We start from the raw sequence: 14,783 nt of genomic DNA, 5'->3' as shown, positions 1-14,783 counted from the left end.
GGCCTATTACATTAATTATCTATATACACAAATCTGGTGAGACAAAATATTTTATGCTAAAAATTAAATTTTTTAAAGTTCACTTAAGAATTATTATTGTAATGATAATTTTTTTTTATAAACCCATTAAACATGGGTTGAATCCCCTAACATATTAATTTTAATTTTTTAATTTAAAAACTATATAAAAGTATGAAAAGAGATAGAGGTCATCAAAATAATAATAGTATTGATATATAAGTTGATGCTAATTTGGTGCTTAGTTAATCTGTGACATTAACTCAGTAATGATTTTAGATTAATATCATAGATATACAAGTTGATGATTTAATTATTAGGGTAAACTATCAAAATAGTCGCTTTTGTTTGTCTCAGGTTACATTTTAGTCACTTATGTTTGAAATGGTACTTTTAGACACTTACGTTATCGTGTTGTAACATTTTAATTATTGAGCTGTTAATTGCCATTAGCGGTGTAATGGTAAGTTGACGTGGCAGGTTAAATCATCATTTCAATAAAAAATTTTAGGTTAAATTCTACAATTGATCCCTCTATTTTTTCATTTTAAGCCATTTAATTTTTTTATGTTCTTTCAACTTTCTTTTTTTTTTCTTTATTTTTCATTCTCTTCTGCTTCTCCCTCTGTTTTTCTCCCTTCATTTCTTCCAACATAGTTTTTTAATGTTTTCCACTTGTTAAAACTAGTCTACAAGCTCACCTCACTCGAAAAAGTAAAATATAGGGATTAGTTTTAACAAATAAAAAATATAGAAAAACTACGTTAATTAAAGAAAATGGAGAAGGGAGGAAAATAAAGAGAGAAGTAGAAGAGAATGGGAAAAAAAGAAAAGAAAAAGTTAAAAGAATGTAAAAGGAAAAAAAATTAATTACTCAAAACGAAAAAATATGGGAACTGATTGTATAAATTAACCTAAAATTTTTGTTTGAAATGATTATTTAACGTGTCATGTCAGCTTATCATTACAACATTAACGACAATTAATGGCTCGGTGACTAAAATGTTACAACACGATAACGTAAGTGACTAAAATATAACATAAGGTAAACAAAAGTGACTATTTTGATTGTTTACCCTTATTATTATTATATTTTCAAAATCAAATGTAACTTTCTTAAGAAAAACAAATCCCAAATATATTAAAAAAAACCAAAGAATGATGTAAATTTGTTCAAGAAAATTGTAGCATTCATATTTAGGATCAATCAAGTATTATACATGTATTTGTTTAGCTTTATACAAGGAGTGTACATAAAAATCGTGGGAATTTCTTTTCCCTTTTGAAAATGCCATCTGATATGATTTTCTTCAATCAATGGCTAAGGATATTGAGAATCGAAACTCTAGTTTTAATCAAAAGCCTAAGCACACATTCAATTCCATCTTCAACATCTTCAATGCTTGTCTCAAGTTTCTGCAACTCAATCACTGCATTCTCATTGCTCATATCACCACATTTCTTACTCTTATACCCAATTAGACCACACAACATTGCATTCACTCTCTCGAATTCGTTCGTCCCCGAAACTCGTCCCTCACAGGTTACACGTTTCGAGTGCATCAACTTCGACACCAAGGACCAGTTGTTCGATTTCGGTTCCGGCATTGTCGCTGTTATATAGGAAAAAACCGATTCGAACACTGCAAAAGTAACCCCTTCAACATCTCTCAACATGCTACATGTAGGTTCATCAACATCAGCAAAGACACATTTACTGATCTTTAAATCTCTCAAAGACTTGTTTATTAACTTGTTTGCTTTCTTCCTTGATGCTAAGTAAGCCTTAGCTTCGTTTGCGAAAACGGCATCGTCGCCGCTTCTTCGTCTTCGGAAACTCGATTGAAGTTGTTGGGTATCTTCCTTGGCCTGCAACAAAACATCCTTGGCTAAACCACAAACATCCAATAGCTTAAGAGATCCATTCAGCAACAACTCATTATTGCCATTGTAGTTTTGGGCTAAGGATTTTTGTGTGATAAGCAAACTATGAACCAACTCATACAGATCTCTTAGACCACTTAGTTTTCCGGTAATCGACGATGAAGAAGCGGCGGATTCATCGGATTTTAGCCTACGTAAATGCTCATCTATTTGAGGAATAAGTGGATGAGGTCTAGAAGGCAAACTGTTTGAACGAGCATTGAAATTGGATTTTTGGTTCAAAGCTGAAGAACCCATCTTTGTTCTTTGGTTTAAAAGATGAAAAGGCTTATAAGGGTGAATGGTGAATACAGCTTTGCCACTAAGCTATGATTTTATATATATAATAAAGGCAAAGGGGGAGACACAAGGAATCTCAAATGCAAATCTCTATGAATCCAAACGTGATACTGATTTGGGGTTTCGACATTTTTTGCTGCCGCTGTCTGCTCAATGTCTCCCCTCAACTCAACTTAATAGCCTCAACAAACATGATGAGCTTAACGCATTTTTTTAAAAGAAACGAAGCTTTGTGCACGAGTGGCACTGTGAATCTTGTCTTCTTCAAATGCAATAATGATCCTACATATCAGGCTTGAGATATGGCGTATTAGGCACAAGATTCCACTGCCACTCGTTCTGAATTTTCTATTGAAAATGAAAAGAAAAATTTGTTAGCTCACCCCACCCGATTTAGCTGACAATAATCTCAACAAACAAGATGAGCTGACAAATTTTTTTATGAAAAAAGAAATGAAGCTTAATTATTGTGCACGAGTGACAGTGTGGCCACCTTCTCCTTCTCATTTAAGGAAATGTCTCAATTTAATACACGCGTTTTTAAGGGAAAAAAAAATCAATGAGCTAACATGTAGCCACGAAATTAGCTGCCAAGTTAAAGTGAAAGAACTTGTCATTAGTGACCAGCAAATTTTGACAAAACTGTTGGACTTAATTTTGACAAAATTGTTGGACTTAAATCACATCTTGTACAATTTAATTTATAGTGGATTATTTTTTAAGTAAGATTTTATAGATGTAGGAAATTTTCGAATTGTGTAACTAAGCTTCTGTATCCTTCTCTATTTTATAATTGTTAGTAAGTTCATTTAGTTACAATTGAACGAAAATTTGAGAAGTAAATTAAAAAAAATTCTCAGTTGGTATTGAAACTAGACCCTTGATGCATTAAATAGAGACCTTTCTGCTAATTTGCTATTAAGATGAAAAAAGTCCATCAATATATCGAAGAATTCAGTGCTTCATTCAAGGACCAGACATATTATAAAACAACTTTTCATCAAAGAGTTAGTGGGGAATGGAACCTTTAAATTGAAGTATGTTTCAACTAAGAATCAACTGACAAATCTATTTACCAAGAGCATTGAAGTTGCTAGATTCGAGATATTGAGATATTCAGTTGGCGTGTGTTTGAGTATAGACTTGGCATATAAGGCAAGGCACTAAAACTCTTCCCATAAGTGTATTTTGCCTTATTTTGATTATGGGTAATTTTTTGCTCCAAATTATTAGAAATTGGACAATCATACAACAACTCTTTCACATGTCAGAAGTGGCAAAATGTGAGAAGTTTCTACAAGTGACAAAGTGCGAGCTGACACTGAACTGTGAACTATGAGCTGCATGCAAGCTGCGAACTGTGAACTGCAAGCTACATGCAAGCAAGTTGCGAGTTGCGAGTTGCGAGCTGCGAGATGATGCCTTTGATGCATGCTGTTTTTGGTTTCGTTTGTTTAGTTGCTTTGTTATGTTATGTAGTTGAAAATGAATTTAATTGTTAAGTTATTTGATGTGTTTAGGTGCCGATTAACATAATCAACTTGTATGCGAGTTAAGTTTTGTTTGTTTCCAAGTCATTAGTGGGAGTAGTTGTGTATTTGATATATATATATATATACTTAAGTGTATTGTTTTCAACTTGAATGGATAAGCAAATTGTTTCATGCTTTCTTGTTGTGCTGCAGGTGTTAGAGTTGTGATCTAAATTCTTATTAAAATAAAATACAAGTAGCAAGATAGGGAGATTCACGAGTACTATCTTCAAGATTTGATCTTAGTCTAATAAGTTTTTCTTTTCCATTTTTTAAAAATGAAAATTTTAGTTTTTCCCCTTAATTCTTAAATTTCTAGAACTAGGTTGTGTCCTATTTCTCTGTCTATGTTTGGTTTATTAACAAATCTGGTTTTGTTGGGTGTTCAACTTTTCTGGTTAAAAACAATAATTCTTCCAAACTATATTTCTTTTTCTGATATAAATATTTCTTGTCATTTTCTTTTTCATAGTAATTATATTATTGTTATCAGTTATTGAATATTAATAATGAAAGGATGATTTTGAGGGTACTTTGAGAGAAGATTTTAAGGTTTTTTAAAGGGACGTATGAGTTTTCTCTTTTATTCTCTCCTTTGCATGTTTTCTCTTAAAATGGTTAAGAGAGAAAAAAGAGAGTGATAAGGTTATTGAGTAAGAAACTAGAACATGGGTTGTTTTGGAAAAGTCAAAACTATCCTCATTTTCCTCTATTACTTTTCCCTGGAAACAAACTACAACAAGAAGGAAAAAAAAAACTTACAAGCTTTAGTTTTATGTTGCAAATAAATAAAAAAGTGTTTTAGACTAATTACAAAGAGGTTCCTAGCTTTAGTCAAAAGTATAAAAAGGTCATGTTAGCAATTTGTTAGTGGATTAACGGAATTTTTAACGGCAGTGACCAATTTGAACAATTATATTAATTAGAGTGATTAAATTGAAAAAAAAATTAAATGACCAAAATAGAAATGACGCTCTTTTAGAGTGATCTATGGTGTAATTTACCCTTATTTTTATTTTCATTTTTTTAGCTTTTTCTTAATCTGGTTGTTAAATTTTATGAAAATTTTAAATGATTGAATCAACAATTAGATTGATTTGGATCGAGGGTCGATTATTTGACCAATTCAATTATAGATCCGATTGTTAAAACATTACTAATATAACAATTCTTAATGTACTAAATCATTAGCTAGCCTTAATTGTTAGGCAAATTCATCATTCACATTGATTGCAAACACATATAGTGTAGAAAATTTTGCTTATATTGCAATACCCCTCTTTTTGAATCTTCTTGTTTTGGGGTTCATATTGTTCCTTAGAAACTCAAATACTAACCATCTCTTTCAAAATCCATAAAGATTAACTTGCGACTCAAGGAAACTAAGGGTTCTTCTGGATAGGCATTTATCTCCAGTGCGGTGCATTTAGTTTTCTTTTTATCTCATGCTACATGATAAACCGTAATTTATACATATTTCTATCCCATGTTTAGCACGTTTTATGGATGATTTTTCCTTAAAATGGGTGAATTCGATGCTCCTAATGCCTTAATTTCATGTTTTATACTTAGGTGAGCATAGGAGAGTGAAAGGAACGAGAAACAGGCCAAAAACAGAGAAAATGGGCCAATGTACAAAATCAACATGGCCTGGACTTCCTCACATGGGCAGACCACACGGCTGTGTCAATTTGATAGAATCGAAGCACGACTCACACGGGTAGACCACACGCTCGTGCCTATTTAATAGGCTTGACCACGGCCTGAAGTAATCGCACATGGGCGTGTCCCTATCGAGCCCAAGTTTAATCCTATTCGGAAAAGGCTACTTTTGAGGGTCTTAGGCATTCCAAAGCCTATAACTACACCCTAAAGGAGGAGGAAAGGAGGACACACAGGAGGGAGCAAGGAATTGCTCAAGGAATGTAACAATCCTTACCCGAGACTGTTGCCAGAATCGAGCACGAGGCATTACTAAACTTAATCTATCACTTAAATAGTTTTAAATTGTTTATTTAAGCTTTTCGGAATGTGCTGCCATTCTGCGTTGTAGTCGCCTAAAAATTCATATCTTGAGTTTCGAAACTCAAAATTAAGATCCGTAAATTTTTCCTAAAACTAGACTCATATATCTATCTACTAATTTTTTTCATAGATTTTTTGACTTGGCCAATTGGTACAGTTTATTAGTTAAAGTTTCCCCTATTTCAAAACTTGACTGCACTAACCTCTTCTTACTACGAACCATGTTTCTTCCTGTAAAAAATTCATATCACTAAGCCGTTTGTTTCTCTTAAAACTAGACTCAACAAGGATTATAACCATATAAAGTAAACCTTCTAATTAGTTTTGTACAATTTATGGTGAATTTCCAAAGTTGAAATAGGGGATCCAGAAATCGTTCTGACCCTGTTTCACTAAAACTTAGATATCTCATAAAATATAATACCTTTACCTGTTTTGCTTATTCCATAAGAAAATAGACATAATAAGATTTAATTTAATATATTATTCATCTTCAAACTATGTTTCTAAAATTTTTAGTTATTTTTCAAAGTTACGTCATTTCTGTTACTTGAATCTGTTTTTAGGTTACTTTCACATTTTTCATAATTTTCATGTGATAATCACCATTCAATCATACATATTAATAAACATGCATATCATCGGCCATTTTTATTAGCTAATCACTAGCAAGTATTTAAACATCATTCATTGTTCATAATATACCAAAAGTAGCTAAGTTTCTATACATGCCATACACAAAACAAAACGTCTAATTATACCGAGTTATTTCTTTGATAGTGTGATCGGCCTCCGACGTTTCCTTCGATCCCAGAGTGGCTAGATAAGTACTATAAGAAGAAGAAAATAAAGAGATTAAGCACTAGGCTTAGTAAGCTTACAAGAAAATAAATCACAACATTCAACATAATGGATAATTATGCATAATATCATCTAACATCATAAATTTCTTTACTTCTCAATTTCTATCTTCTTCTTTATTCCCTTATCTTCTTTCTTACCTGACCTTTCCTTTTTCATAAATATAATCTACTTTTCCTTTGCTATTAATTCACTGTAATTTAACTCGTATCCTGACCCGTTGAACCACTCGGAATACTAAGGATACTAGGGTCGTTCCTGTCTATCAATATCCTGCCAATGCCATGTCTTTGACATGGACTTACATGAATTATTCCTGTCTCCAATGCCATATATAATATGGACTTACATGGCTCAATCCTATCTCCAAAGCCATATTTCTAACATGGACTTACATGGCTCATTTCTGTTCTGTCCTGTCAACCCTAATATCCTAACATTCCTAGGGTTCAACCGGGACTTTCTAACACTTTTCCTCTGTCACTTCACCTTAAATTCGACTTTAAATATTTTCATAACATAAATATATAAATGCTGGAAATTGACAATAATAATGTAAAATAAAAGAATATTGCATTTATTTACTGTAAACTTACCTCGATACAAAATGTGACTAAACTTTACAATTTAGTCCTTTACTTTTTCTTTTCCCTGATCTACTCCCGAATTTCGTTCTTCTTGATCTATAATAGAAAATTTAGCTTATTTAATATCAACATTTATCAAAATAGCCCTTTACTCAAACTTTGGATAATTTACATTTTCCCCTAAACTTTCACATATTTGCACTTTTGCCCCAAGGCTCGTAAATTAAACTTCATCCTATTTTTTTATGTTTTATGACATGCTGATCATTTTTCCCTTCTATGACAACATCAAATTCACACACTAACATGTACTATGATTATTAGGTATTTTTACCGATTAAGCCTTTTTACTCGTTTTCACTTAAAACCAAGTAGCATAAGTTGTCTAACATAATTTAAAACCTCATATTCCATCATAAAACATCAAAATACACAAATTTCACCTATGGGTATTTTTCCAAATTTGATTCCTAACTTAAATTATTGCTAGCATAAGCTTTATCGAGCTACTGAGACTTTAAAAACGTAAAGATCATTAAAAACGGGGCTTGGAATCACTTACTATGAAGCTTGAAAGTTGAAGAAACCCCAGCTATGGAGAGAGTTAAGGTTCGGCTGGTAACTTGAAGAAGATGATACAATTTTGTCATCTTTTTACCTTTTTATTAATGTTAATAACCAAATGACCAAAATGCCCCTCCTTACTAAACTTTCAAAAATTCCTTCCATGTCCTAATTTTTTCCATGAACTTAAAATTGGTCAAATTACCATTTAAGATCTCCTAATTAATATTCCAAAACAATTTCATACTAAAAACTTCTAGAATGCAAGTTTTGAAAATTATTCGATTTAGTCCCTAACCTCAACTTAAGCACTTTATGCATAGAATTTTATCACGAAATTTTCGAACAATCATGTAATCATACCATGAACCTCAAAATAATAATAAAATAAAATTTTCTACACCGAATTTGTGGTTTCGCAACCACTGTTCCGTTTAGGCCCTATTTCAGAATGTTACAAGGAAAGCCGATCGATCCATCTCAGAAGCCGAATTCATCATCAAGACTGAAGATCTCCCCTAAATTTCCCTTCAGGAGTTTTGGGTTTTCTTGATGTTTTGTAATCATTATTCTTTTGAGATGTTTACCTTTTTAGTTATGAACTAAAACCCCTAAATACCTAAGGGGAATGAAATGTAAGACAGATCTTGTTATTATTATCTGAATTGTATGATAAATATTTGACTTGTTCTTAATTATGTGTTCTTAATTCTTGTTTTGATATTCCAGGATACTGATTCAAGTTACGCTCTTATTTAGAGGAGGAATAGACATTGTCTAAGAGTAAATTTATCATAATTAAGCGGAGTTGGTTGCGTGCCTAGAGATAGGGTGACAAGATTTTGCCGGATTAGGGTGAAACCTAATAAGGGGATCCATAGATCGAGTTAATGTAGCCCTAGGGCGTTAATTAGAAAGAGATTTCAATTATTCAAACTAGGGTTAGACGTTGTTTGTCTCGAGAGAGATAATAATATAACTTAGGGATCTCTACGGAACAAGTTGAATGAATAAATCATCCGATTCAGAGTCAAATAACAAGTGAAGTCTAGGTGGATTTTTCCTTAGGTATTGTCTTAATCAATCGAATTTTTCAAAAAGTATTTTCCCCAAATTTCTCTTCTGTGATTTCTTAGTTTAATTAATTAGTTAGTTAAAACAAACCCCGTTATTTTTAGGCTAGATAACAAAAAGATAATCATTACTAGTACTTTTAGTTCCTTTGGGTTCGACAATCCGGTCTTGTTAAAGCTATACTACTGTTCGATAGGTCCACTTACCTTCATCGTGATAATAGTTAGTTTCAAGAACGATTCATTATAAATATTTAAAACCTGTCACGAATATCACGTATCACTACAGTATCGAAACAATATCTAATCTCACTGTCATCGCTGTTTTTACACTAACCGCAGGTAAATGTACCATCCATCCAAATGAACCCTAAGATTCCAAAAACTAGCCAACTGAAATTAGGGGTGAATTCATAAACTTTTAAGTCTAGAATCAAATTATAAAATTTTAAAAGATTAAAATATAATTTTATTATTGAATCAATTTTATAATTTCTGGAGGGACCATATAGCTCCAAGGCTTCAGCCTACTCCTTGGCATTGCCCTTGCTTTGTTTCAAGATTGAAGCCAATTTTCTATTTTTGGATTTTAAAATTGAATTATAAATTTTAAGAGATCATAATGAAAATTTTTTATTATATTAATTTATTTAATAATATTTAGAGAGACCCTACAACAATTTTAGTATTATGAGACACAAAATTTGCCATTGTCAATTTGATTTACTTGGGGATGAGACTAACATGCCTTTTTTACTGGTAAAATTATATGCGAAATCCCTTTATTTTAGGGACTTAATCATATTAGTCCATTTATTATTAAATCAATTTAGTTCGACTACATCAAATAAGTTCAAATTAGAACAAAATTAACATTTACTGTTTAAAAGATGATATAAATTTTTTTCATTTGTGGTTCAACTCCAAACAAAATATTTCATTTATATAACTTTATTAAATAATGATGACGATTTTTTTTGCTACAAAAAGGAAGTTAAATTGCAGTGTTCAACGGAAAAAACTAAAATTAGACTTGCTTAACACTTATCTTGTAAGATCGCATCATGCACCACTGGAATCGGTTGAGCAAATACAAGCAGCCTCATTGTGTGTCTTCTAACCTCCTTAGCTATAGTATCAGCTGTCATATTTGTCGTTCTTGGCACAAATAAAAGCTTAACATACCAATCCTTCGCCATCCAATTACAGATCTCCAACCCCAACTAAGAGCTTCACCCTCTCTCATTCCCTAGTATAAAATTCATAGCCGTTTTACTATCACTTTCAATAACCAATTGGCGCACCCCTTGCTCCCATGCCAAACCATTTTTTAAATATATGTTAACTCTATTGAAATTTAACCTTATTTGATTTTTTTAATAATACAATAACTAAATTTATCCATTTAATAATATAAAAACCAATTTAATCTCGTCTCTATATTAGAATTGTACATATTACATTAATCTTTCTTTCACCAAAACAAAAGCTCTCAAAGACTCATAAATTTTTTATAATCTTCTAAATTATTCAAATTTCACTATATATGTTGACCATATTAAAACATGTCTATTCACACAAAGACTTAAACAAAAAATTAACATCTCTGTCATCATCACCAATGGCTGTAATCACAGTGAAAGCAACCTTCTTTTGCAATGTCATTGATTTGAACCCCGGAATCATAAACAACTCCACTTTTCCAATCAGCTGGAAGCACAGTTTTAGCCCAAATCCACTTCCCATCATATCCAGATGTTACCACAAATCTAAACTGCAATGCACCATTTGGAGCCCTACTTGTATCCCACACTGCCCCATGGTTTCTTTTCATGAAATTCCAATTTGAAGAACCAACCTGGAATTAATATATACCAAGCAAAAATAATTATGGGGTTACTTTGAAAGTTACACTAGAAATCCCCGAACTATCGCTCAGATTATAAATTAGTCCATAAGGTTTAAAACCTTCAAATTGAGTTTCAAAGTATCAATATTGTGTTATTTAAGTCATTCTGTGGGTTAAGCTTTAAATACTAGTTTCAATTTGATATAGAGTATATTCAAAATACGTGGATCAATTTGTAAACACTATATATTTACTATATAGATTTGATATGTTAAAAAAACGATGTAGGGGCTATTTTTAAGATGCGTTAGATCTAAGTCGTCCATACAATATATATACACGTGTTCATAATTTGATCAGTATGTTTTGAATTGCAACATGCCATATTTGAGCACAATTTAACATCCAACCCCTTTGCAAATTTTGAAAAATTTTAATTTGACCCTTTAAACTTTTCTAAAAATTTTAATTAGACCCTCCCAAGTATTACTGGCTCGTTCCACCACTGCTGATGGAAGAACTTGATTGATTTTATACTAATACTTTAAAAATTGATTAAAACTTTTTGGAATTTCGAAACCAATCTAAAATTCGGGTCATGGTTCGATGATGTCCAGTAAAATTAACCTTGAAAATTATAAACAATCTTTGAAATTTGACTTTAACCTGAGCTACATCAATGGCTACAATCTCTGTTTGGCCTCCCTGGTACAGCAATTTAATTGCCAAATAATTTGGTTTTTGGCTTGATTCTTCAACTCTAACAGCTAAGTTTTGGTTTTTATATTCACAAGGTATCCTGTTTTTCCAAGACAAATAAGAAATTAACCAACTTTCAATTGAAGCATTTTTCATATATAATCTAAACTAAAAAAAGTTCAATTAGGCTCACCTTTTATATTCAACCTCTACAGTTCCAAGTTTCAATATGTGTTGGCCCATACCATGGTTAGCCATGGCCACGAAAGCTCTTGTGCTAAGCACAAAACCTGTTTGATTATTGTGATTGATATCAGTTATTGTCACGTTTGTCCCTTTACTACTACATAGTGTTGAATTATTGCACCTTATCTGCCAAAACATGTTTAAAAAACAAAATATCAACAAACTTGTTGAGAGAGGCCAGACACTTATGGGAAAAGTTTGTAAAGTGTTCTCTGTTGAAAGTTGATAGAGGTCAGTATTGAGCCCTGGATATTTATGTTGGATTTTATCTTTGAGTTTTGTCTCTCACCTTTGCAGAGAGCTAAGAGGGGTTCAGGACGAAGCACCTTCACCCACCAAAGATATGCCATTCAAATTTGAATCTCACAAAGAGCAAATGTTAAGTTTTCATGGCTCTCGATGAAGGTGATAAACAAAACCCGGAGATAAAATCAAATATAAGCATCCTAAACCGAATGCTGACCTATTGAAAAATCTGTCAACTCCCCACTAACGACACTTTTTTTTTGGAGAAAACAAAACTCAAAATTTCAAACATAAGAAGCCATCAAAAACTTTTAAAATGACTTATACGAACCTGAAAGCAGGCACCACAACCAGCTCCATCTTTGTAAAGAGAGGAAACACCAGCCGCAAGGTGGCCACCACTTAAGCCTAATGCCAAGGAACCATATCCACAAGCTCCAGCTGCAATAACAGAGCCACACAAAAATGCAAATTAGATTGTTACCCTCAAAATTTCTCACTGAAATATAATCTGGGTTTTTGCCAAATTTCATTTTTAAAGTAAAAAACTAATCTGGGTATTCATCATATTAACCACAAAAAAAAAAAAAGAGAGAAAAAACTATGGGCAGTTTACATGAAAGTGCATTGGCTTTGGAGAAATAAGCAGCCTTGGATTGGTACAGGCAACGATCACAAGCAGTAGCAGAGGAAAAGAGAAGAAGGGATAAGAAGCAAATAAAGAGAGCCATTTTTGTCAATAAAGATCCAAGTGTTCGGTGTTTACTTATAGTGTGGCAAAAAAGATGAAAAAAATGCATAAAGGATAAATTTAGTTTTCACTTTGGCTTTATTTAGTTTTAAAATTTAGTTGAATTACTTTTTTAAGATGAAAAAAATTAAATGAGTTTTTAAAATTTTAATTATATTAATATAGTAAAATGTGTGGTGATCTACGTCTACTTAATGAAACTATCACCTAGTTGCAATATCAATGTCATTAAAACTTTAACAGTCCAGTTAACTTTTTTGTAAAATAATAAAATAATTTAATTAAAATTTTAATGTTGAAGACCAAAGTCATAAAAAATCAGGATTAAAAGGATAAAATGTCAAAATTAAGGGAATAAATTTGTCTCCATGCCCCTCCCCCCCTAAAAAGAGAGAGCCATGGTTTGAATGGAGAAGCCTAACGCAATAAGGAAAACAAAGACAAAAAAAAGTAAAAAAAAGCAAGAAAAAAAAAAGAGGGAAAAAGAAAAGCAATGGATTTTGTCACCCAAACACTTTTTGTGCATGTAAAATGTGAGAACGTATGTAGTTTTAACATACGAAGGGTTTTAGATTCTGGTTTTCTATGTGTGTTTAATACGGATATATTAGATGTTATCGATAATGAATTGGGTTAAAATCGTAAAATAATTATAGTATAATCATGTTGAAATGAAATTTACGGTACAAAGTTTGTTTAAATTTTACTACTAGTTCTTATATATTTGCGAAAGTTGTGGAATAAGCAATTAAATTCAGTTGGTTAAATTCAATTCTAGTATCGTATTATGTGTATAGTTGTAGATTTAGTCCATATTCCCTAATCGAATCATTCTAAGTTTTTATATTTTTCGTATTTTTGAAATTTCAGTATTGGCAATGAAAGTCATTAATGAAACTAGTTTTTTCTTCGTGAGTAATACGTGGAAACAGTAAGCTGACATGACATTATACTTATGATAATATGTTTATCTCATTAGATTTTAGAAATAACAGAACTTAATTATTTTGACAGTTATCGTCTAGTAAGGATTGAAATTTTATAATTTGAAAGTACAAAGACTAAAAATTAATAAATTAAAATATAAAGATTAAATCTACAATTATAACAAAGTACAGGGACTAATAAAAAATTTAACCGTTATGCTCTTATTTGTCATATTAACTTTTTTCCAAATCAAGAAATCACATATTCTTAAAGTAGACTTGAAATTTGATAAGATTTGTTTGATTTAAGTGGCTAATTATGGACCCTCAAGTATATAATTCATTGAATTGAATGTATTTTTTATTTGTTTAAGATATAATTTAATTTAATTTTTGACACATTACCTACTTAATCATTTATTTGATAAGAATGACAAAGAAAAAATTAATAAAGATGATTGCTTGTTAATGAGTGAAAAGAGATAAGAACAAATTCCATGGCATAAGCATGGAGTCCCACTTACCAAAGCAAAGCATATTTCCTTATGGAATCTATGCCCTAGATTAAATATATATATAGCCCATTGAATTTTAACTCTATTATTGTCAATGCAAGAGAACGTGAGTTTGAGTGTGTTGAAGCACATTATTCTCTTATTCATGGGTTAGAGAGAGGTTATGGGTAGTTCTAGACATTGTGTTAAAAAAAGCAGATCAAAACCTATAATGAGATTGTTAAAAAAATTATTTTAAATTTTTGTTAAAATATGTTACAAGTCCTTATACTTTTCAAAAATTTAAAATTTAGTTCATGTATTTTTATTTCCAAATATTTAGTTATTCTACTTTTCAGATTTCAAAATTAAGTCCAACTATTAACAATATTTTTTTTATTAAATTTGTTAGTGTGATATTTTGAAATAAAACAAATACTCACTTAGTAGCCATGTAATTAAAAAAATGACATTGTAATTAACCTGAATTCAACAAAAAAAGATTTTAATAGACCTAAATTTTGAAATCTGAAAAATAAAGAGATTAAATTCCTGAAAATAAAAGTATAGGGACTTATTACCTATTGTTAACCTTAATTTTTTAATTTGATTATAAATCTTTGGGATAAATATCAAAATTATACATCAACTTTGGTTTAATGTGCAATCATATACATGAACTTTGATTT

At 31.2% G+C, this 14,783-nt stretch overlaps 2 protein-coding genes across 2 annotated transcripts; both read right to left on the bottom strand.

The window, feature by feature from the left end:
• Positions 1 to 1,232: 1,232 nt before the first annotated feature.
• LOC107923593 (uncharacterized) lies at positions 1,233 to 2,244 on the bottom strand. Its single transcript, XM_016853776.2, has one exon. The coding sequence runs from the start codon at positions 2,197 to 2,199 to the stop codon at positions 1,333 to 1,335; it is 867 nt and encodes a 288-aa protein (XP_016709265.2). The 5' UTR covers positions 2,200 to 2,244; the 3' UTR covers positions 1,233 to 1,332.
• Positions 2,245 to 10,297: 8,053 nt separating this feature from the next.
• Positions 10,298 to 12,677, bottom strand: LOC107923001 (expansin-like A2). The gene is made up of 5 exons (XM_016853202.2): positions 12,540 to 12,677; positions 12,255 to 12,364; positions 11,625 to 11,803; positions 11,399 to 11,531; positions 10,298 to 10,741 (listed from the first exon to the last, which is right to left on the bottom strand). The coding sequence occupies exons 1-5, from the start codon at positions 12,652 to 12,654 to the stop codon at positions 10,499 to 10,501; spliced, it is 780 nt and encodes a 259-aa protein (XP_016708691.2). The 5' UTR covers positions 12,655 to 12,677; the 3' UTR covers positions 10,298 to 10,498.
• Positions 12,678 to 14,783: the final 2,106 nt, after the last annotated feature.

This window comes from Gossypium hirsutum, chromosome A04, assembly GCF_007990345.1.
Source record: "Gossypium hirsutum isolate 1008001.06 chromosome A04, Gossypium_hirsutum_v2.1, whole genome shotgun sequence".
In the NCBI taxonomy this organism is placed as follows: Eukaryota; Viridiplantae; Streptophyta; class Magnoliopsida; order Malvales; family Malvaceae; genus Gossypium; species Gossypium hirsutum.
The sequence above is the reverse complement of the archived record's forward strand: the minus strand, read 5'-3'. Positions and strand labels throughout refer to the sequence as shown.